Genomic DNA, 23225 nt, shown 5'->3' on the forward strand with positions numbered 1-23225 from the left:
ATGTCGTTCCTGAGCTGCCAGTGATCCAGACTCCCTCTGCCCTCCGGACCTGTCTGACCCATCCTGGTGCCCCGCTTCTGGCTGAAGATCTCGTCACATGGATGCCCCGTGTGTCTCTCTGGGATGCGTCTGGTGTCTGGGAATGAGTCTCTCTACCTAGAAAATGGTTCTGGCCTCGACTGGTGTTGGCAACTGTTTCTCTGGGGACTTGACAGTTCGTTAGTTTAGGACTGGAACTTCCTACAAGTCTACCTAGAGTCTTCAAAAACTACCTGGACTCCATATTAACATCAACTGTTATGCTAAACTGCCTGCCACCCTACACACTGTATAAACGAAGATCATTTACTGCTCTCTGTTTTACCCAAATGAGGATGGGTTCCCTGTTGAGTCTGGTTCCTCTCAAGGTTTCTTCCTTTTACCATCTCAGGGAGTTTTTCCTTGCCACTGTCGCCCTCGGCTTGCTCACCAGGGACAAACTGACCATTTTGATTCATACAAATTCACATTTCATACAAACCTAAATAATTTTTTTGACTATGTAAAGCTGCTTTGCGGCAATGAAAATTGCTAAAAGCGCTATACAAATAAAATTGAATTGAATACAGGCCCAGTTTTAAGATTTTAATTTTTCCTGCCAAAGACTGTTTAATTTACACAGGGGAATCAGCACCACCATGTGGGTTATTGGCACTACATTGAAAACCATCCTCTGTGCATAATGCAGTTATCATGCAGATACAGAATCACATCTCTTTATAATAATCATCTTCAGGCTGTGTAGGTTAGTGATTATACTTTAGGTAATGTGATCAATCTCAGCCATGAAAACAAAGCTCTGCATCTGTAAAACACATTAAATATATATTAATACAAATCGGGAAAGAACTACAGACAACCATGTCCAGCTCAAAATGTTTTATTAGTTTAGCATTTAATCCTCCACACAGGACGAGAGATTAGACACTACTGCAGGCTCTACTCCACATACGAAATCTCATTAGGTTTGATGATGGAGGTTCTGCTGATCAGTGTGGAGGCAGGTTTAACTCTTTTCTCCCAGAGTGTGTTTATCAAACAGATACTCGGCCATGCGGTTGTTCCCGGCATCCATCTTGGTGAGGTTGGTGATGTGGTCACCCAGTTTCTTGATGGTCTCCACCTGCTCGTTCAGGTAGTGAGTCTCCAGAAAGTCACACAGCTGGACAGTAAAGAGGAAAGTGTAAGAAATAATTACAGTAGTCACAAAACAGTTAGCATTCTCAGTTTAATAAGAGTTCTCCTCTTTAAGCTGTAACTCACATGAGGATCTCTTTTATCAGTGGCGAGTTTGTGCAGGTCCAGCAGAGCCTGGTTCACATTCTTTTCCAGCTGCAGAGCGCACTGCATGGCCTCCAGTCCATTGCCCCACTCATCACGCTCCGGTTTCTTAAATACACACACACCTGATTAGAGAGCTATGATCCTTCTGTATTTACAATCAAACTTTTACACTACAAAAAACTTGGACATTAATGATTGAGCGACACCATGTGGTGATTAGTGGTATTTCATTAGTAAACACTACACCAGGGCCTCTTAAAAGTCCAGACTCTGGTCCGGATTCGAACCGCACGGCAAATCAATTCGTACCCAGACCACACCTCAAATTAGAATAAAAAAAATTTGTACGTTTCCTACTTTGAGGGAAAAAAAAATAAAGTAAATCAATAAACTTAGTTTTGTAGTCCACCTGGAAACCGATACCACAATCATGGCCCAAGATTAAAGGTTAAACAATCATTGCGTGGCAGCAGTAACAGCACATGAGAGTTTAAGGTCAGCTAACAGGAGCCCTGACAAAAATGAGCAAGTTAGCCAACAGGCCTTCACTTTCTGTCCTGCAGCACAGAAAAGCAAGACTTCAGTGTTCATGACGTCACTACACAAATGTGTAAAGATGATGTCAGTTTGTCTAGTGACGACACCTTTTGTTCAGGCAGCAGAAAAAAAGTTTCTCTTATGGTTAATTTCTTTTAAAAACAAACTCTGTAATGTTGTAATTGTATTTAGCATGTTGCACTGCAATGGTGCTGTAAATGTACATGAAAGGTGTGCGTGTGTGTGTGTGTGTGTGTGTGTGTGTGTGAGTGGACAGTAACGCGGTATGAACGACGCTACAGGTGTGTCGGTACCTTGACGTCCTGGAGGAAAATGCGGCCGCCTCTCTTGTTCTGGAACGACATGAACTTCTCGGCGTGCTCGCGCTCCTCGTGCGCGTTCTCTTTGAAGAAATGCGCGAAGCCCTCGAGCGCGACGTCATCGCGAGTAAAGTAATAAGCCTGAGGTAAAATAATAACAGTATTATTAACAACAAGCTATAAAACACACACACACAGTCAGCTGTCCAGCTCGAATCCCAGCACATCAGTCCACACTGAGCTCCTTACCATGGAGGTGTAGGTGTAGGAGGCGTAAAGCTCCATGTTTATCATCTTGTTAATGGCGGCCTCGCTGTCGCGGTGGTAGTTCTGACGGATCTGAGAAGTCTCCATTTTCAGCTGGTTTATCGGTTTTGTTAACTAAGTACAAAAAGCTTGATAATAAATAAACTAAGCCCGAACGCTCTGAAGCTCCGTTCAATCACTGTTGACGCAAGAACCTCTGAACCGATCTGTCCACGCGACGCGCTGCCTCAGTATTTATACACTCTGGTAACGCAGGGCAGCGCGACAACCAATCAAATAGTAGAATTTAGTTTTAGCAGGCGGGTTAAATCCAGACTGGCCAATCCCGACTAACTATTACAGACACACGGAAACTTCTTTAGATTTCTTGCTGAGTGAATCGTGACTCAGCTGTTTTCTACCTGCTCTGTTTTGTCATGACTCGGATTATTTTCGGGTTTAAAAAAACTGAACTATTTGTTGTTTATTAGTATTAAATAATTTTGCAGCGGGAGGGCTTTGCATGTATTTTCAGAGAACATCTGCAGAATAACACATTAAAAATTCTTTTTAAAAATGATATAAACTGCTTAAATAATACTGTATTATTGGGTAATATAATGATTTATTAATTCAACTCGGTGAGATTAAAATACATGGGGTTAAAGTCACACCATTAGATAGATAAAATAAAGTCTTTAATATTAAAATAAAAATAAATAATAAATACTTGTCATAATTATTCATAACATCATTTAATAATATACTGAGTTAATTATCTGTTTATGTTTGTTGGTAATTACAGTTCTTTATTCTAAATCTAAAATAAAAAAATAGGTATTCCTGCAAACTATTATAAACTACTGTATAAACAGTAATCATGAAATGTAGTGAATGTTTGTCTAACGTCCCTGGCTCCTGGGACCATGACGTGGGAAGATGAGCCCGCATGGAAAATGCTGATTCAGCGTTACAGATGAACATAAATAAGATTGCATAAGATTGCATGATTTAAATAATGTTTACAACTAAATAGCTTTAAAATAAAGTTGTAATGAGCAAAAACATTTAAACTCTATTTAACTTTATTACAGGGAAATATTTTAACTACAGGGTACATGCTATACAGAATAATCATACAGGTTTATTTCAACGCTTGCACTGCCATCATGTTTGTGTAATAATTAAATTTTCAGTTTTTGTTTTTGTCTTTTGTGAAGTTAAAACTGATGATGTTTTGATACTTTGGTGCAGTTAAGGAGTGACATGGTCTGCCTTTATATTTCATCATGTACAGGAGTAAAAGACCTCGGTGTGATTATAGATTCCAATTTTTTATATGAAGCACCTGTAGATAATATTACCAGGATACCATTCCTTTATCTAAGAAATATTGGCAAGATCAGGAATATACTGTCACTAGAAACAAGATGCAGAAAAGTTAGTTCATGCTTTTATCACCTCTAGGTTGAACCATTGTAACGCCTTACCGTCTGGTTGTTCAACTACACTGTAAAAAAAAAAATCCAACTAGATAAATGTTCAATTAATGAGGGGTGACGGCTGGCCTTTTGAAGGTATTGGGTACCTGGGTGGATATGCAAAAGCTTTAGGAGTGACGTTTGGTCGTGATATTTAAACACTGAACGTTTATCTGGTGTATTTTATTGATCTTTAAGCAAAATAGAACCTTTATTCTCCAGTTTTATGCAGATCACTGTTTTAACTTCTTTGACTACTTTTGGAAGAACTACTTTTTTAAAGTAATGTTTGTGTTTTTTTAAACACATTGAGTATTGTTAGGCCAACCTATTTTGTAGAAAAACAATCACTTGAACCAACTACATCAATGATTACAATGAAATACATTTTACCTTTTTGAGTATATGAAAAGTTGTGCTAAGTCAACCCTAGAGAAATATAATCAATTAAGCCCACAACTAAAACTTCTTGAGCTGACTTAAATATTTAAATTACAAGTTGAGTCAACTTGAGATTTTAAACTCGGTACGTGTTGTTTTAACTAAACAGCAATGTTTTTTTGTCCAGCAAATTTCTCTAAAAATCAAGTAAACTTAAAATAGATGTAAAATTTATTACTAAACCTTTTTTTATGTTGAAGAGGCTTGATATTTTTTACAGGAACAAGCTCCAGTTTGTCCAGAATGCAGCGGTGAGAGTCCTCACTAGAACAAGAAGATACAAGCACATCACCGCTTTTTTATCCACATTGCAATCTGGTTGGAGGATTAGTTTTAACAAATACATATATTTTTTAAAATAGATTTTATTGCTATTTACTTTTGCAAACAAATTACATAAAGAATGAGAAAAATTCCTGTGTGTTTGTAAGTGCTTATGAGATAAAAATGTAAGTCGCTCTGGATAAGAGCGTCTGCCAAATGCCCAAATGTAAATGTAAGTGCTTTGTTGAACCTTAATCTTTGATGTGAATCATTAAAATCCTGTATTGTGCTTTACTAGACTTTCACAGTATTTCAGGAGTGTTGCAATCTACATTTTTTAAGTGTCTCTTTTACCCAATAGATTATTTTAGTAAAATATTCCATTTTTTAAAAAAGTTAACACGTTCAGTGATTTGCTTCAGCTGTGCAATCTGTCACAACATGATTAAAGCAATCTACTTTACCAGCAAAATTAAAATCTTCTACGTGTTAAACTCCTTAACCAGGCACCAATGATCTTTATAGGTACCTAAGTGGAACTGTCATCAGGTATCACGTATAGCTTAACAGAGAGAGGGGACATAATTAGATATAATCTGCATCACGTAATGAATACAGTCACTGTATATTTTGCAGAGTGTAAGCAGAGACTCATACATTACATTAGCATACATTAGGGGCAATTTGAAACACCATTCTGGATTTAATGAATGTCTGTGGACTGTGGGAAGAACATGGAAACTCCACAAACACAGACAGGAGGTTAAATTCAAACCCCAAACCTAGCAGCATCAGACGATAAAGTAATTATCACTTCAAGATGTTCACAGATTAGGGTTTAGTTGTGCACCTGTATGTTCTCTCATACAACAAAATAAGTTGTAGGTCCTTTGACGTTTTTGGGAGAAGGTCTAGTTGTCTGTCCATTAATGTCTGAGGTGTAATTGTTAGTGTTGTTTCTTTATATAATTTGATCCTTGGAAGTGGTATGCAGAATTCAACTGGAAACTGCAATTTAAAATTCCTGACCTCCAACCAGGAAAAGACCAAGAAAATGCTCCCTTAATATGAAACTCCCACTTGTCAACACATTCCTTCCCCTTTATACCATGACATCAAATCAGCATATCCACTTGTCTTCTGACTGGATATCTTATATATGAATATATTTTAGTTTTATTCATAGAATAAACATTAGAACATGTATTTTAGGAACATGCCACAGACAGGCTTCACAAGGATACATCTCTTACTGTTAATAACTGGAAAGCTGTTATAGATTTTGCTCAAGATCTAATGAAATAATTAGTTTCAGTAAAACTTTTTTTGCTCATCTGACAATGTCGGCTACATTACATGTGATCTGCAGTCGAAATGCACAACTTTATTTAAATGGTTTAGTATTACAGTTGTGTACAGGACAGAAGAGTGAAGATAACAGGAGTTACTCACTAATTTATGCTATTTGTCCATACAGTCTGAATGAACAGTTTTATAGGTAGGAAGAGCTAAAAATACCATCTGTGTGCCAGAACAACATCTTCCTTGCTACAAATCTTTTCCAGTCCATGTGATGTTACTGAACATCATCCTATATTTTAAATATCATTTATGTGGAGCTAAATATAAAATTTAAGTTTAAACCATGCTGGATACACTTTTGACTGATAACTGAAAATTCATGGATTTTTATTAAATACCAAATCGCCACAGCACTCTGCCATTTATTGGAACAATTAGAATTTTACCAGTTTAGAAAACACAGCTTGTCAACCTGTAACATTAAACAGTGAAGGTAGCATCAGTCAGCTAATCATATAAAAGCACACGGAGTCTGTAATGTGGCTCAAAATGTTTATTCAGCAGAATCAGTCAGGATTAAGACTTAAAGCATGCAATGAAGTTACAGGGAAGGGCCTTAAAGCTTAATTCTGCATGAACACAAATCAGAATCTGAAATCAGACAGTCTGCGTGAGAGGTAATTTAACTCTTTCCACCCAGGGTGTGTTTATCAAACAGGTACTCGGCCATGCGGTTGTTGCCAGCATCCATCTTGGTGAGGTTGGTGATGTGGTCACCCAGTTTCTTGATGGCCTCTACCTGCTCGTTCAGGTAGTGAGTCTCCAGGAAGTCACACAGCTGATGGACAAAAAAAAAAAGAAAAGAAAAGAAAAGTACAACATTTAGATCTTACACAATAAGTCAGAATAGGCAATACCTTTACAGTTTAAGGATAAAGAAACAGAACACCACACCCTACAGAAGTCTCGTTCCTTGTTTGGGAACATGTTTGCTCTTGAACAAGGGCACAAACACACGAGCAGTGTGACTCAGCACACTTGAGTCACCACACCCATACAGGCGGGTGCAAACAGAGCAAAAATATGACACTTACATGAGGATCTACTTTATCAGAGGCAAGCTTGTGCAGGTCCAGCAGAGCCTGGTTCACAGACTTCTCCAACTGCAGAGCACATTGCATGGCCTCCAGTCCACTGCCCCACTCATCACGCTCCGGTTTCTGGAAAAATTCACACACAGTGAGTAACTCTAGTGGAAGTGAGCTCAGAGCAGAGTCACAATTCTCTACAGAACAAGGTGTGGAACCTTTCAGCGCAGTAAACAAAACCTGCGTGACGTCATGCCCACTCTGATTGGCTACAAACAGCTCATACCACCACTAGGTAAAAAGTGGGCGGGTTTATGACGCGTCATTTCATAATGCGAATTTTTTTCTTTTGCATTTATACAAAAAAGCGTTTACGACGCTACAGGTGTGTCGGTACCTTGACGTCCTGGAGGAAAATGCGGCCGCCTCTCTTGTTCTGGAGCGACATGAACTTCTCGGCGTGCTCGCGCTCCTCGTGCGCGTTCTCTTTGAAGAAATGCGCGAAGCCCTCGAGCGCGACGTCATCGCGAGTAAAGTAATAAGCCTGAGGTAAAATAATAACAGTATTATTAACAACAAGCTATAAAACACACACACACAGTCAGCTGTCCAGCTCGAATCCCAGCACATCAGTCCACACTGAGCTCCTTACCATGGAGGTGTAGGTGTAGGAGGCGTAAAGCTCCATGTTTATCATCTTGTTAATGGCGGCCTCGCTGTCGCGGTGGTAGTTCTGACGGATCTGAGAAGTCTCCATTTTCAGCTGGTTTTATCGGTTTTCTTATTAAAAAAAACGTAAAAAAATAGAAATTTACACAAAGACAAAGTCTCGGAGTTAGGAATTTCGAAATTAAAGTCTAAAGAGAAGTTCCGTTCAAGCACTGTTGAAGCAAGAACCCCTGAGGAATGTTCCAGGATTTGAGGGAAAACGGGCTCGCGCGCGATATTTATCGTTGCCCCGAGTGAGCGGGCGGGGATTAGCGAGCGCAGCTCCAATCAAATAACGAATTAACACGGAAGTGGGCGGACCAAAGTAAAGTGACCAATCATAAAGCACGACTCTTTGAGACAAAAGAGTACCTAAAGATTTTCAATAACAGCGAATTTTATAAAGAAATAAACGTTGGTTATTGAATAATGTGATTATTACACACCCATATGTCTTTAAAAAATAATCTCCAAGTCAGATACAGATTATTTATGGCCTAATTGTCATACAGTTTGTCGAGGATAGCAAAAAAAGGAGAGTGACGCAGCTGTTTTTCCCTGAAAGCAAACTGAACACACACACACACACACAAACACACTAACTAATCATTAACCTTCCATGTAAACTTTGTCCACCAAAATCTCCGTGCTGTCAGGGAAAGATCACTGGCCTTTATTTAATGATAAGATAAAAGTTTCACATTTCGCCATAAACTAATAAACTGTAATCTTTTACATAAATACACAAACACCATCGGTGCTGATATCTGTAGAAAATGCTTATTCAGCATAACACATGAGAAAAAAACGTTTTCCATCAACCAACAATTAAAAGCTGTTAAATCAGCCTGTTAGTACGTCGTTTTATAATAAGTCACGATTTGTAGTTAAATTCACTCTAAAGATAAGAGTCATGTGTCATACTGTGTGTGACGGAGCATTTTAAAGTCAGATGTTCACCAGATCTGAATAAGTGCTGTGTCACTGTGACTCAGTGTCTCCTGTTCACCTCCTGACTGTCACACACCAGCGTTTCATGATAGCCTGCAGTGTAAAACAAAGGAGAAGCCGTTTCCAAACCAACAGTCGCTTACCGCAGCAGAAACCTGAGGCATGATCATTCCAAAGTCATTTAACTGCAGTTCACAAAGCACGAGACCTGATTCTGTACTCCATCTCATGACTTTCTATACATGAACTTTAAAGAACCTCAAAACAACAGAGACTGAAGAGATCAAATACAGCTGAGCTTTTGTCACATATTTTGCACTAAAAGTTAAATTGAATTTAGGATTTGAAGTTTTTTGAATGTAATTTAAAAACAATATAATTTTAACAAACACTTGTTTACTGATTAATCTTTTGGTAAAAACACTTTCTCACTGAGTACAACTATGTACAGCGATGGCCAAGAGTATTAAGTCAGCATGTGCCATGTGTTATAAGTCTCCTGCGGCACAAAATAATAGAGTCTTTAAATAAACTTAATTTAATTGTCAGTAAAATCCTTTGACACTTACGAAATGCTTGTAATTATACCTTAGGAAACGAGAGTAACATCTGACACAAAGATCTAAAAACACTGAAGCAGAAGGCTTTGTGAAAATTTATGTCGTGACAATAACCAAACATACATTTGGTATTCATTGGAAATAGGCCACGTATGCACATCTGGTTAGATGTTAACAGTATTTTGTTGGCTTTGAACATGTACTTTGCACAATGACAATAAAGTTAAACCTAATCTAAGCTGATCCAGTGATCTTCAGCAAGCATCGTGTAGGCATGGACTGAGCAAGTGACACCCGAGAACTAGTACAAAATACTGATTGTTGTACAGCAAATTTTATGCACAAAATACATTATTCTAATCTCCTTGCCATTATTTAAAACCTTAAGAATGTCAATAAAACAATGAATTTCAGTTTAGGCTCAATACTTGTAGCAATTCATTACTGACAGTGTAATGTAAATGTAATGTTTTTTTACCTTATAAGAGAATTCATACTTTTATTAAATGTTCAAATTCCTTTGTAAATTAAAAAAGGTTGCTGAAATAATTTATTTTTTCAGTTTTTTTTTTTTTACCTGAGATGAAATCGTGCCGTGTCCCTGTGATTCAGCAGTTCACTATCAGTTTCAGTGTGATTTTTTTTTATAACTAATATAAAATGTAAAAGATAGAAGAATTGTAGAAGCATTTTATAACTCTAAACAGTAAAATGTAATGTACAGTAAAGTGCACTACAGTATGAATTATTGAAGAGCTTTGGAGTAATTATTGTCTTAATTTGAACTACAATATGACTAACCCCAAAAGACTTAAAGCTGCTGCCTGTAACAAGCTTTCTAGACCTTTAATGTTAATAATAATAATAATAATAATGTTTAAAATGAACTTGTTTTTTTGATGCAGTAAAAACTCCATGGTTTAAATGTAATTTACAGCAAAATGAGCTACAGCATGATTATTATTTTTATCGAGGAGTTTTGGACACCTCATGCGTGTCCACTGGGTCAGGGACACGGAGCACTTCTTTAAACAAACTGCTGATCCACAGATTATTCCCCTCACACCCATGTCCTGCTCGCTCAGCAAGGTCACATCCTCTCTACCTACAGTATATACACAGCTGTGTGTGTGCGTGTGTGAGAGACACAGTCTGTATTTCAGATGAACCTGAAAAGGTGTGCAAGTCTGCGTTCAAAATGACATCACTCACATTATTAATATAAACAGAGAGTCACAGCAGGTTTAATAGAAATCATTTAATGATGAAGTAGACTCATTATTAGAGCTTTACAGTTTACTTGGTTTTTATAAGCAGAGCTCATCAGCTTCAGCAGGTAACATACCATGTGGATTGGTTTCAATTACAAAATTTATGAACTGAAACCTCTTCACTTCCTGTAAAAACCGTCTCTGTACATCCGTGAGGATATAAAACCCAATGTCTTCACTCCGTATATAAACACTCACATGCCGCTGCGTGGTGTCCATGAATTTGGAGAAGTTTAGTACACTGTGAAAAGTAATTTAGAAACTGGGGAGAGGATGAGGAAGATGAGGAAGGAGTTTGTTATGGGCGATGGGACTACACAAGAGATGTATATAGGATGAGGGAGATTAGGACCAGTAGGTGGCGTTAAACACAGAGACGACATAACAGGAAGACATCCACTAACTGAAATTATATTAAATTAATTAGTAATTAGTTTGCACTAATTGTATTAACGGGAGAATTTGAGCTTTTTTCAGTCTCAAGTTTCCAGCCGCTGCTTTTCAGCCTAAAATTTTATTAATGATTTCATTTCTCTTTTAAATTACTGATGTGAAACTGAATGTTTAAATATAATTTGCATAATCATATTTTTATTCTGGAATGTCTGAAGTATCAACCACATGCTCAAGTTCCTCTGCGGTAAATAAAAGGGTGTATATACTTATGGCTGGAAAGGTTTGCAATGGAGAACCTTTTTAAAGGCTGTTTTACTGACACAAAGAACTTTCACTTCTTCATTTTGTCCTCAAAAAGCTGAAACAGCTCCGTGTCTCCCTCTCTTAGACACACACACACACACACGATCTGTCAGAATATTCTGATTTAATAATCCACTATATTTACTAGAATATATTTCTAACCCATTATTTTCTTTTCGTATCATTAACAGCAACACACACAAACCCTTTATCGCTCACTGTGTGTGTGTGTGTGTGTGTGTCTTTAAGCAGTGGGGATCCATACACTCTTCCACACCACACACTCTCTCCACATCTCCTCCTGCACTGAGAAACTCCACTTGGTCCAGAATTTTCCTCCAGCTTCATCCTCCTCTTCCTCATGATGCAGCCACAGACGCTTCAGAGGACTAGAGTACTGCAGAAACTGACAGCCCTGTATACACACACACACACACACACACACAGTATAGAACACATTATTTTATAATAAAAAAAGGAGAGCTTTGTGGTCTTGACCATCATATTCACCACTCAGTAGACACTTTACCCTTTAATGCACATGATGACACACACACACACACGTTTTTTTCAGTGTAACTTTCCTATGAATTGTCAAGACTCTCATGATCCCCGTGACTACAGAACCTCACTTTAGTATAGTGTCTATTGGAGTACACCCTCATGGATTTAGACATTTTTGCAGATTTGCTCCGCCCCCTGTTTACCTTGTTTTTTTAGATTGCTCAGAGTGACAGCTCCATCCCCATCAACACTACACACAGGATTCAGGGACTGTTTTTAATTCTTTTGATGGCTGGGATCCTAGATCACGAGCCACCTGAACTCCGCCCTGATCTCCGCCCTGAACTCCGCCCTGAACTCCGCCCTGAACTCCGCCCTGAACTCCGCCCTGAACTTGCTTCAGATTTCTACGATATTGAGATCGTGCCGGTGCGGCGTTGTGAAGAGGCTCTTAAACCACTTTGCTCTTAACATTACATATTCTCATCAGACCAACCTCAGCGCTGCCCCAGTACCACACGGCCTGGATCTCATTGTGACTGGCCAAAGCCTGGGTCAGCTGATCCTTCCCACCACTGATGATGCTGACCACGCCCGCAGGAACGTCAGACGCCTGGAGAACCTGAAGACAAACAAAGCAGAAAAGATGGTTACATCTAATGAAAGTCTAACAGAGTCATTTTCATCTTAAACATAGATTTAAGACACATCACTAAAGACCAATTTACACACACACACACACACACACTCACTAGGAAAGTCCAGTGTTTTGACAGTAAACATCAGCAGACTTGGACGCCTGACTAAACACATTAATGAACCACAACTAACTGTTCTATAAAAAAAAAAGTATCTATTAAAACAAACGTAAACATTTCTGCATGGCTCTGTGTGTGTGTGTGTGTGTGTGTGTGTGTGTGTGAGAATACATTTTAAATGTAAATTTTTATTATTAAACAGGTGTGAAACAGAGCAAATATAAAATCACCGTAATGAAATCGAGAGCTGGAAGAGGGAACTTCTCGCTCGGCACCATGACGATGGCATTGCCCACGGAAACAGTCGCCCCCAGAACGGTCACCATGGAGAGAAGAGGCTTAGTGTCGGGCAGCACCACGCCCACGACTCCTAAAGCCTCCGGGATGGTGAGGGCGGAGCCAGTCTGAGGGAGGAGCTGTGGAGAAATGTACGGGTGAATACAGGACCGAGTCCGAGCCGTAACCGAAAAAAACCGGACGTAAACACGTCTCTCACCGACACGTGTCCGTTCTGCTTATCGCACCGCGCGGCCCAATCAGAAAGCCTGGCGACGCTCAGCTCCACCTCCTGTGCCGCCTCCTCCATCGAGACGCCAGTCTGAGTGTGGAGAGACACAGCCATGTCCTGTCTTCTCTTGTCCAGACTGTCGGCGAGGGAGTAGAGGGCGAGCGCTCGCGCCGCGGGGCTTTTCTTCATCCACCTGCCGACAGAAACACATCAGTCACCTCACCTTCATGTCCTCTGTACTTGACTGTGTGTGTGTGTGTGTGTGTTTACAGTCACACACTGAAGTCGTACCCCGGCTGGACCTTCAGCGCAGCGTTTACTGCGTTACGGACGTCTTTCCTGCCTCCATCTGGACAATGAGCCAAAACAGCACCCCCTGGTGTCTGCACGGGCCTACTGCAGCCTGAATCAGCTTTACACACCTTCCCTCCTACCAGGTGAGAGCAGGAGCGAGAGACACTGAGAGAGAGGGAGAGAGAGAGAGAGAGAGGTGGGGGGGGGGGTTAGAAGAATAATAATAATACAAGAGAAACAGTTCATTAAGTGTTTTATCAGTTTAACCAGTGTGTGTGTGTGTGTGTGTGTGTGTGTGTGTGTGTGTGCGCGTGTTTGAACTGGAGTGGTAAGGGCTAATGCTTAACCTCCAGCATCACCAAAAGCTGAACGTGTTCACTGTATTTCAGTTTATGTGTTTTAAAGTGTTTATAAGTGTTTGTGTTTAAACCCACACACACACACACACACACACACACACACACACACACACACACACACACACACACCTGGACTGGTCAGAACTTTCCGGCACCTGGAACCCGGACACTGCGGTACCAAACTTGGTGTAGTCCAGAGCGGTGGGTTCGGAGCGGGGCGGAGCCACAGACACACGCAGGAACTGATACAGACCCTACAGGCACAGAACCACCGTCAGGGGGTTGTCTCACCCTCACCCATAAGTATTAGCACCCTTCTTGAAAATAAGCTAGTACTTTAAACAACACATTATTTTATACAAACACATAAAGAACTTCTCTTAATATCTTTACTTAAATATATTTATAATAATTCTTTATCCTTCATCACCTACAGAAGATAATAATATTAATCAATTGTGTCGAATTGTGGTCGGCATTATAAAGTCAAAAATTAATGACTTATTATTTATTTATAATTTAATTGATATAATTTTATGAATTAGTTAAGTATTCACAATATTCAATGTTTTATTCTTTCTTTGTTTAAAATGAATAATGAGGGTCTTTACCTCTCGTCCCCCGTCAGTGCAGGTTCCACTTTCTCTCCGTCCAGACTGCGGGAGCGAAGGATCTGTCACAGAGTGAGTGTTCACACACACCAAACCCACACACAGACTACACACACACACACAGCCAGTAAGACTTATGGGTGAAATAATGTCCAAAACACACACACATCGGTTTGTAAGCCGGTCTGTTATTAATTCATAAAAAATAAGTTTTTATTTTTTATCTTCTAAATAAAATTCAAAGGTTTTGTGATGTGACCCGTCGTACAGACTGTACGTGTAACCAGAGTATAAACACAAAAGGGGCGGAGTTACCTGAGCTAGACAGGTGAGGATGGGAAAAGGCCCAGGTGATCTGTCCAGTGTGTGTGTGTGTGTGTGTGTGTGTGTGTGACACACACACACCCCCGAGCTGATCTCCCTGGTCTCTCACAGCATTTGGGTGTTTCAATCTAAAGACCCTCCTCTCAATATTTACACCATTCTGAGTGAAACCCTAGAGATTGTGTGTGTGTGTGTGTGTGTGTGTCTGTGTGTGTGTGTGTGTGTGTGTGTCTGTGTGTGTGTGTGTGTCTGTGTCTGTGTGTCTCAGGGGGAGATCATAAGTTTCTGAAATCAATAATATTTACTTTGTAAACGCACGCGCACTCACGCACACGCACACACACACACACACACACACTCTACCTCTTTGCAGTCTCCAAAGCCAGTGTCAGATCTTCAGTCCAGATGGAAGCAGCTCGACCGTGAGGTCTGTAGTTTCCTAAACATTCAGAGCTTCTGTTAGATTCCACTAACACACGGTCACCAGGTGAAGGAAAAGTAATTCCGTTATAAATATAAGAAATGTTTTGTCTGTACATTGGTTCAGAACTCACTCTTTTAATTATATCTTTGTGTTTATTACATCGGAGGAACTACAACCTCAGAAAGAGTCTCACAAAACTGTCTGAGTAAAAGTGATGTTATAAACAGTATAATAACTGGTACAGTTATGTGTGGGATTTAATAATCTACTTTAAAATGATCTACTAATGCGCTTCTGTCTCAATGTAAACAAACGTTATAAATTATAATATTGTACCTCTTAGCTTTAACCTTTCCTAACTATTTCTACAGACTCTTTACCCGTCAATAGCAGGTACTTCAGCTAGTATTAATTAAAATGATTAACAATTACTATTATTTATTACTATTATTAGAATAATTGTTTAATATGCATGACTGTCTCACACACTGCTAACTGTAGAGAGTGAGACGTGATGATGAGTTTGTTATTTTTTACCCAAAGTCACTCCCTCTGCAGCACTCCTAAAGGACAGCAGGGGCACTATGGGGCCGGGTGGAGGAGACACCACCAGGGGGCAGGAGGGAGCCACATTATACACCACTGTGGGGGGGTACACACGTCCAGAGGAGCCTGGAGGACAAGACTGGATCAACTACAACACACATCAGACACCTCAGGGTTAGCAGAAAGGGTAATAACCAGAGAGCTGAAACGTGTGTGTGTGTGTGTGTGTCTCAGTGACTCACCATCGCCCCCTGCTGTACAGCCTCCTGCACTGCAGCGTCCACTCGCCCTTTCTCACCCTCGTCATGAACACCAATACACTTCATCCCGGCCATCCTGAACTTCAGCTTCTCCACCACAGCATCATACACTGACTCCTGCACACACACCACCCACTTCCACAGACAGACACACAGACAGACAGAGAAATCCAGTTTGATGTAATGTAGTGAGACTCAAACTAGCGAAAATATCAGGGCCAGTCTTCAGCTGTTTCCATGGTTACAATGATGCAGGAAATGCAGTGCTTCATAAATATAAAAATCAAACAATATTTTGCAGAGTATAAAGGCGAGGTCACATGACCTGCAGGTGGCGGTAATGCAAACTACTCGTGAAACAACAAGGAAGAAACCTGGAAGTTCAGTCACGTCAACCGGACGTCTTTCTTACTAAGTGCTTATGTTTCACTTCTTACCCATGTAGATTCTATAGGCTAAAGAGAGTGTGTGTGTGTGTGTGTGTGTGTGTGTGTGTGTGCACGCAAAAAGCAGAACAGTGTAGCTCTTCACCTCGGTATAGTTTGTGAAAGCGGCGTCCGTCAGTCCGTCCACAGCGCTGTCCACGTCTGCACTCTCAAAGATGATGAACGGACAGACGGAGCAGACAGACAGGGAGAGAGAGACGGGGAGACCACGCCCAGCCACCTGCTTCACCAGCGCCTCTCCATCCTGAAACACACAAGACTCTATATGTTTACAAACCCCAGTTCCCCCAGTACTCCCAGTTCCCCCAGTACTCCCAGTTCCCCCAGTACTCCCAGTTCCCCCAGTACTCCCAGTTCCCCCAGTACTCCCAGTTCCCCCAGTACTCCCAGTACCTGTTTGCTCCCACTGTAGGTGGCGTAGCTGATGCCTGGGTTCTGAGCCACTCTGACTCCCATCGAGTCGTGACCCGTCACCACACTCAGCACACCAGCAGGAAGTCCCGCCTCCATAAACAGCTGGGCCAAAAGGAGGGTGGGCGGGGCCTTCTTCACTCCAGGAACCACAATTACAGTGTTACCTAATCAACAGTTCACACACACACACACACACACACACACACACACACACAGATCTGTCACACAGATCCTCTGAAGTCATGGACATTGTCCCTGTTCAAACATATCCTACAGAACTGTGTGTGTGTGTGTGTGTGTGTGTGTGTGTGTGTGTGTGTGTGAGAGAGAGAGAGAAAGAGATGTGTGCAGGTAGAACTCACCTAAAGCAAGAGCTGGAAGGACCTTCAACCACATGGAGTAGAAAAGAGCATCATCTGATATCACCACTGCAACCACGCCTACAGGACACACACACACACACACACACACACAGGACATTTACGATCACATTTTCTGCAAATATACAAACTGCATGTCCTTGCACTTGCGCGCGCACACACACACACACACACACACACACACACACACACACACACACACATACTACCTGGTGATTTCCACTCAGACAGGAGTGTGTGTCGGACCTGAGCCCAGCCAGCGTAATACTGTGTGAGTCGGACGAGTGTTGGGACGGAGCTGGGAGTCTGACACAGATCACACACTTCACACACACACTGGCTGTACCTCTGCAACACACTCACAAACCTGCAACGACAATGTGTGTGTGTTAGAGTGTGTGTGTATGAGTGTGTGTGTGAGAGAGAGAGTACGAGTGTGTGTGAGTTAGGGCTGCAACAACTAATCGATAAAATCGATAATTATTGATAATGAAATTCGTTGTCAACGAATGTTATTATCGATTAGTTGGGCTGCTCACGTCACTGAGGCGCGACCACAAGACGCACAAATACACACAGTTACACACAGATACACACAGATACACACAGATACACACAGATACACACAGATACACACAGATACACAGCCGCTCGCGCAATGGAGGTTACAGAAACGTCTGCAGGAAAACGCGCGCGCCCGAGTCCTCCAAGGTATGGGAGTGATTTACATTAAACGCCTCTAAGAAGACAGTAACCTGCACGCTATACAAGACCGAGCTTTCATGGCATGTCATGCACGAACCCTTAAAAAGAAAACGTGTTGGTGTTACGGCTGGCGAAACGTCTGCAGGGTCGGTAAAAACTGTATCTCTATCGTGTAAAAGTTGTATAGTTTAAGTGCTTCTGTTTAAACTGTTCGCTAACTTCGGGACAGTCGCGCTAGATCTGTTCATGGGCTACTCGTGAGCATCACATTGCGCAATCACCTCATGAGCAATAGTGATTAGTTAAATAGCGCTACTTTAGATCAGCTTAATTTAAACGGTGTGAATAACAGTAGAATATTACATTTAGTGATTGTTGTTGTTTTCAGCGAATGCAAATAACAGTATATTTGTGACTATTAGCTTTTTGCTTTTCTACAGTTTTTTTATAGTCCACTACAAAGTTAACTTGTAATTTACTGTGGTTTTACTTATGCATACATCATTTTATTATACAAAATTACATTATTTTAGCTGTTTATATCTTATCAACTGAATATATCAGTGTATTTTTTAAACTATATATATACTGTATATATTATTTCATTTAAGGTTTAAAATGTCTAAATTAAAGATTATTAAACTTTATATGTGGCTTTTGCATTTTTAAAAGTTTATTTTTATACATAAATAATACCCTGATTTATGTTTTTTTTTATAGTTATAAGCAAAATATCAAATTAAAGAAGCGGCTAGGTTGTATCCGATTAATCGATTAACCGAAAACATAATCGCCCAACTAATCGATTATCAAAATAATCGTTAGTTGCAGCCCTATTGTGAGTGTTGTAGAGATGAAGAAAAAAAAATCCATTGAGTTATTCATTACAATTGTTTTGTTTGCCTCTGAATCGTCACATGATTATTTTTGAAACTGTTCTGTGTATAACAGATGAAGCGGTTCGATCAGTCAGTGATCAGACTCGCCTGGTGTTGTGTGTGAGTGGGCGTGGCCGGTGATCAGCTGATCAGACTCAGATATAAACCATTCTGTACCGAGTGCAGGAGCTTCAGAGTGACGTGTTTAGAGATGATGATGATGATGATGATGATGATGGCGGATGACAGAGATACGCGCGGCTCAGTAACAGTGTAGCTCTGTGTTTAATTTAATTTAAAATGTTAAACTCTTGTATTTGTAGTTAGTTTGTAGTGTTTAAATGCTGCACTTGTTGTTTAAGTAAGAAAACTAATGTTTTAAGGAACCAGCTACATTTATTTATTCTTTCGACTTTAAAAGTTTAAAAGCGTACGGCTCAGAGGTTTCGGGATAATGTCGTACCTGGAGGTGATCAGGGGTCTATAGATGTGTGTGTGTGTGTGTGTGTGTGTGTGTGTGTGTGTATGGTGCTCGGGACCTGAGCAGGACTCTGGCTCTGCGCGCGTCACTCAGCTCACCCCACACCGCGCACCCCGCAGCAGCTGAAGAGACGCAGCTCGACACATCCTCATCCTCAGCACACAGCACGGTGCACACACTCTCACCTAACAGCAACAAATACACAGAATGTGTCAGTGTGTGTGTGTGTGTGTGTGTGTGTGTGTGTGTGTGTGTGTGTGTGAGTGAAAGAGAGAGGGATAAAACTCGCTCGCCTTTAGAGTCAGACACTGTGAGCGTCTCTCGGTCCCCCGGGTGCACAAACTTCCCGTCAATAAACAGACCGAGGGAGCAAGAGTGCTGCTCCAACCATGCCTGTTAGACACACACACACACACACACACACACACACATAATGTGTCTGTTCCACTACAGAGCTGGAGAACTTTTTTTACATTTTTTTATTATCGTTAATAAAATTGTTACTACAATGTTAGAGTCTCACACACTCCACACCTTTACCTCTTAATAAACACACACACACACTCCACACCTTTACCTCTTAATAAACACACACACACACTCCACACCTTTACCTCTTAATAAACACACACACACACACACTCCACACCTTTACCTCTTAATAAACACACACACACACTCCACACCTTTACCTCTTAATAAACACACACACACACTCCACACCTTTACCTCTTAATAACACACACACACACACACTCCACACCTTTACCTCTTAATAACACACACACACACACACACTCCACACCTTTACCTCTTAATAACACACACACACACACACTCTACACCTTTACCTCTTAATAACACACACACACACACACACACACACTCCACACCTTTACCTCTCAATAAACACACACACACTCCACACCTTTACCTCTTAATAACACACACACACACACACACTCCACACCTTTACCTCTTAATAACACACACACACACACACACACACACTCCACACCTTTACCTCTTAATAACACACACACACACACACACTCCACACCTTTACCTCTTAATAACACACACACACACACACACACTCCACACCTTTACCTCTTAATAAACACACACACAAACACACACACTCCACACCTTTACCTCTCAATAAACACACACACACACACACACACACTCTACACCTTTACCTCTTAATAACACACACACACACACACACACACAAACACACACACTCCACACCTTTACCTCTTAATAACACACACACACACACACTCTACACCTTTACCTCTTAATTACACACACACACACACACACACACACTTTAACTGGAATATAATGTACATCTGCACACCGTTACACCCAGTTCAGATCTGTCACGTGACCCTCAATTAACTAATTACCTCACAGTCACGTGAGTCAACGAATTGAAGCCTGGAATAATAAATCTCAGGAATGGAGTGTGTGTGTGTGTGTGTGTGTGTAAACTCTTTAGCCCTGCAGTAATAAACTGTGTGTGTGTGTGTGTGTGTGTGTGTGTGTGTGTGTGTGTTTACCCCCGCAGTAACAGCTGGACTCTGAGCTGAAGGTCCGAACTCCATGCACTTGAAGATGTTGTACACACAGTCTGAGCTTCTGTCTGCCATAACACACACACTCTCTCTCTCTCTCTCTCACACACACACACACACACACACACACACCTGTATATAGTCGCTGTCCGTTACAGAGAACCTAAACACACGGAAATAACTCCAACTAAAACAATTATAAAACAGAATAAAAGACTCTGAATACAGAGTGCGGCTAAACCAGAAAATTATGACGTAGGCGTTTTAAGACACGTGATTAATTTTAAATTAAGCCCACGCGCGTTACAAACGGAATGAATATCCCTAGATTTTTCACCCTGCACGTGCCCGTGCTGAAGCGCGGTGACACATAAGCTCCGCCCGAAATTATCACGTGATCCACATTTCTCCAATAGGCAGGTGATTGCGTCAGAGCCGGAAGTGGTTTTCTGACTTTGCGTCTAATCACAGGCGTAGTTTACTTTATAACCCAACCTTTTTAGCGTTTTCTGTCCTTTTATGTTTTTAGAGAGTTCCGGGTTGCGTACTTGAATTTAATTGTTTCACACACCTTTGTAATATGTTAAAGGGATTGTAGGACAATCGCGATTTAAAAACTACAAATCCCATAAACGCTCCCTTTATTGCGGATCTTAAACAGCTCGAGCTGAAACGCGACTCATTAGCGACATCTGCTGGACGCGTCGTTTAATTTCAATAATTCATCCATTTTCTGTGTCCCTGTGCAGAGTCGCAGGGCCTGTGTCCCTATGGCGTTATATTCCTGCCACAATTCTGAGCGCGTGATTTGACATTTTGAGAGCAGACAATGCACTCTATGCGCGTGCAATGTCTCCACTGCGCGCTCAACAACTCGGTTCTGCGCGTGCAATGTCTCACCTGCTCGCTCAACATGTTCTCCGCGCACGCGCGACTTCTCGATTCTGTGCGCGCTCGACTCTACCTGTACGCTCACTCAACTTTGACCAGTGTTACAAAACTGCCACAAAACCTGCCAATCACAGACATCCACACACTACTTCTGATTGGCTGTTCCTTCTCTATCAGCTGCCAATATCGACCGCATAACGTACTATAATTTATATAGTGCTTTTAAAATGGTCATTGTCTCAAAGCAGCTTTACAAATTCAAAAGAAAACGATAAGAAATTAAAATAAAAAAATTACATAAAATTATATACAAATGAAAAGAAATTATATAAGATAAGCAATGTAAATGAAGTTGTTATTTATAAATATTATAAATAAATATTATAGTATTTATTTTTTTATTTAATGAAGTATTAGTATATACCAGTTTCGTTTGTCCATTGTGTTTTTATTTACTTATCTAATTATCCATATAGCTTATTGTTTGACTACATCGACTAAAACTCAAATCGGACAACTCCGTCGCTTTACTTATAAATCTTTATTTACAAAGCTTCCGTTAAGCGGTCGATAGTAGTGCCACTTGATTGGAGGAGAAACAGCCAATCAGCAGTAGTGTGTGGATGTCTGTGATTGCCTGGTTTTGTGGCAGTTTTGTAACACTGGACAATGTTGAGCGAGCGTACAGGCAGAATCGAGAAGTCGCGCGTGCGCGGAGAACATGTTGAGCGAGCAGGGAAGACTTTGCACGCGCAGAATCGAGCTGTTGAGCGCGCAGTGGAGACATTGCACGCGCATAGAGTGCATTGTCTGCTCTCAAAATGTCAAACCACGCGCTCAGAATTGTGGCAGGAATATAACTCCATAGTGTCCTTAAAGGTCCTACACATTATATTTTTCATTAAATGTTAATATGATCTTTAGGGTCCTAATGAAAAGTTTGTATTATACGTTAATTAAAAATTCAAAAGGATTGTGTAAAAAAAACACTACTTTTACCTGGTAAAAACTAGCTCTGTTCTCAGCAACCTGTTTCAGTACATGCTAATTTAAATGCTCATGACCTCTGCTGAGCCCCCCCCCCCCGTTCTGTGGGGCGTGACACGTCGGGTATAGCCACGGAAGTGTAGTCTAGTGCGGGCAATGCTTTGTGGGTAATGCAGTCCAAACTGGAAAACGCTGGAATATAGAGTCTGAGCCTGTTTTCTTAAGTAGCTTTTGGTTTGATTTAAGTACGGAATCTACGCGGAAGTTTGTAATATAGCCTGACAACGCAGAAATTAAAAGAATGGACATGCATCGACCTGTTTGTCTTTCTCATCACTGCATGTGCATGAATTAACGGACTGTTACTCTGCCGCGAGCAACAACAACAAAAGCGGAGAAGCTTACTTAGAGAGATACGGACGCGATGTGTTTACTGATGTGTTTACATGACTTCTTAATCTTCGACAGACATCGTTATAAACCATCTAACGTTACAAAGGTAAGCATAATATAGTTTTCCGACTACGTACACAGTTTGCAACTAGACAATCACCTTAATGCATTGTTTATTATAAACGGGCGATTAGGGATTATATAGAGACGGATGTACATAGAGAAGAAGCCATAACCATGTTCTATGAGAGTATAAGTTAACTTACACTCCGCATTCATCGTGATTAT

At 40.7% G+C, this 23225-nt stretch overlaps 3 protein-coding genes across 3 annotated transcripts; all 3 read right to left on the reverse strand.

Annotated features, from left to right (window-relative positions):
• Positions 1 to 903: 903 nt before the first annotated feature.
• Positions 904 to 2667, reverse strand: LOC128544552 (ferritin, middle subunit-like). The gene is made up of 4 exons (XM_053514747.1): positions 2430 to 2667; positions 2175 to 2321; positions 1303 to 1428; positions 904 to 1201 (listed from the first exon to the last, which is right to left on the reverse strand). Exons 1-4 carry the CDS (start codon positions 2532 to 2534, stop codon positions 1046 to 1048), a joined length of 534 nt encoding a protein of 177 aa, XP_053370722.1. The 5' UTR covers positions 2535 to 2667; the 3' UTR covers positions 904 to 1045.
• Positions 2668 to 6452: 3785 nt separating this feature from the next.
• On the reverse strand, positions 6453 to 7934 carry LOC128544443 (ferritin, middle subunit). The gene is made up of 4 exons (XM_053514559.1): positions 7655 to 7934; positions 7400 to 7546; positions 7009 to 7134; positions 6453 to 6752 (listed from the first exon to the last, which is right to left on the reverse strand). Exons 1-4 carry the CDS (start codon positions 7757 to 7759, stop codon positions 6597 to 6599), a joined length of 534 nt encoding a protein of 177 aa, XP_053370534.1. The 5' UTR covers positions 7760 to 7934; the 3' UTR covers positions 6453 to 6596.
• Positions 7935 to 10464: 2530 nt separating this feature from the next.
• On the reverse strand, positions 10465 to 21039 carry aldh16a1 (aldehyde dehydrogenase 16 family, member A1). The gene is made up of 17 exons (XM_053515355.1): positions 20652 to 21039; positions 19377 to 19476; positions 19142 to 19268; positions 17229 to 17386; positions 17002 to 17079; positions 16619 to 16803; positions 16296 to 16469; positions 15762 to 15914; positions 15511 to 15667; positions 14913 to 14988; positions 14226 to 14331; positions 13744 to 13868; positions 13253 to 13420; positions 12950 to 13154; positions 12684 to 12869; positions 12192 to 12317; positions 10465 to 11606 (listed from the first exon to the last, which is right to left on the reverse strand). The coding sequence occupies exons 1-17, from the start codon at positions 20739 to 20741 to the stop codon at positions 11436 to 11438; spliced, it is 2385 nt and encodes a 794-aa protein (XP_053371330.1). The 5' UTR covers positions 20742 to 21039; the 3' UTR covers positions 10465 to 11435.
• Between the last annotated feature and the right edge of the window lie 2186 nt (positions 21040 to 23225).

This window comes from Clarias gariepinus, chromosome 16 (genome assembly GCF_024256425.1).
Source record: "Clarias gariepinus isolate MV-2021 ecotype Netherlands chromosome 16, CGAR_prim_01v2, whole genome shotgun sequence".
Taxonomy (NCBI): domain Eukaryota; kingdom Metazoa; phylum Chordata; class Actinopteri; order Siluriformes; family Clariidae; genus Clarias; species Clarias gariepinus.

What these genes read in the sequence shown, in the direction of transcription:
- LOC128544552 (XM_053514747.1), bottom strand. Translation starts at nt 2,534, where the DNA reads ATGGAGACTTCTCAGATCCGTCAGAACTACCACCGCGACAGCGAGGCC. An exon ending in CCTACACCTACACCTCCATG is followed by an intron (nt 2,322 to 2,429) that starts GTAAGGAGCTCA and finishes ATTTTACCTCAG; the next exon opens with GCTTATTACTTTACTCGCGA. An exon ending in CTGATAAAAGAGATCCTCAT is followed by an intron (nt 1,202 to 1,302) that starts GTGAGTTACAGC and finishes TTTACTGTCCAG; the next exon opens with CTGTGTGACTTTCTGGAGAC.
- LOC128544443 (XM_053514559.1), bottom strand. Translation starts at nt 7,759, where the DNA reads ATGGAGACTTCTCAGATCCGTCAGAACTACCACCGCGACAGCGAGGCC. An exon ending in CCTACACCTACACCTCCATG is followed by an intron (nt 7,547 to 7,654) that starts GTAAGGAGCTCA and finishes ATTTTACCTCAG; the next exon opens with GCTTATTACTTTACTCGCGA. An exon ending in TTTTCCTCCAGGACGTCAAG is followed by an intron (nt 7,135 to 7,399) that starts GTACCGACACAC and finishes GAATTTTTCCAG; the next exon opens with AAACCGGAGCGTGATGAGTG.
- aldh16a1 (XM_053515355.1), bottom strand. Translation starts at nt 20,741, where the DNA reads ATGGCAGACAGAAGCTCAGACTGTGTGTACAACATCTTCAAGTGCATG. An exon ending in AGCAGAACGGACACGTGTCG is followed by an intron (nt 12,870 to 12,949) that starts GTGAGAGACGTG and finishes ATTTCTCCACAG; the next exon opens with CTCCTCCCTCAGACTGGCTC. An exon ending in GGTACTGGGGCAGCGCTGAG is followed by an intron (nt 11,607 to 12,191) that starts GTTGGTCTGATG and finishes GTGTGTATACAG; the next exon opens with GGCTGTCAGTTTCTGCAGTA.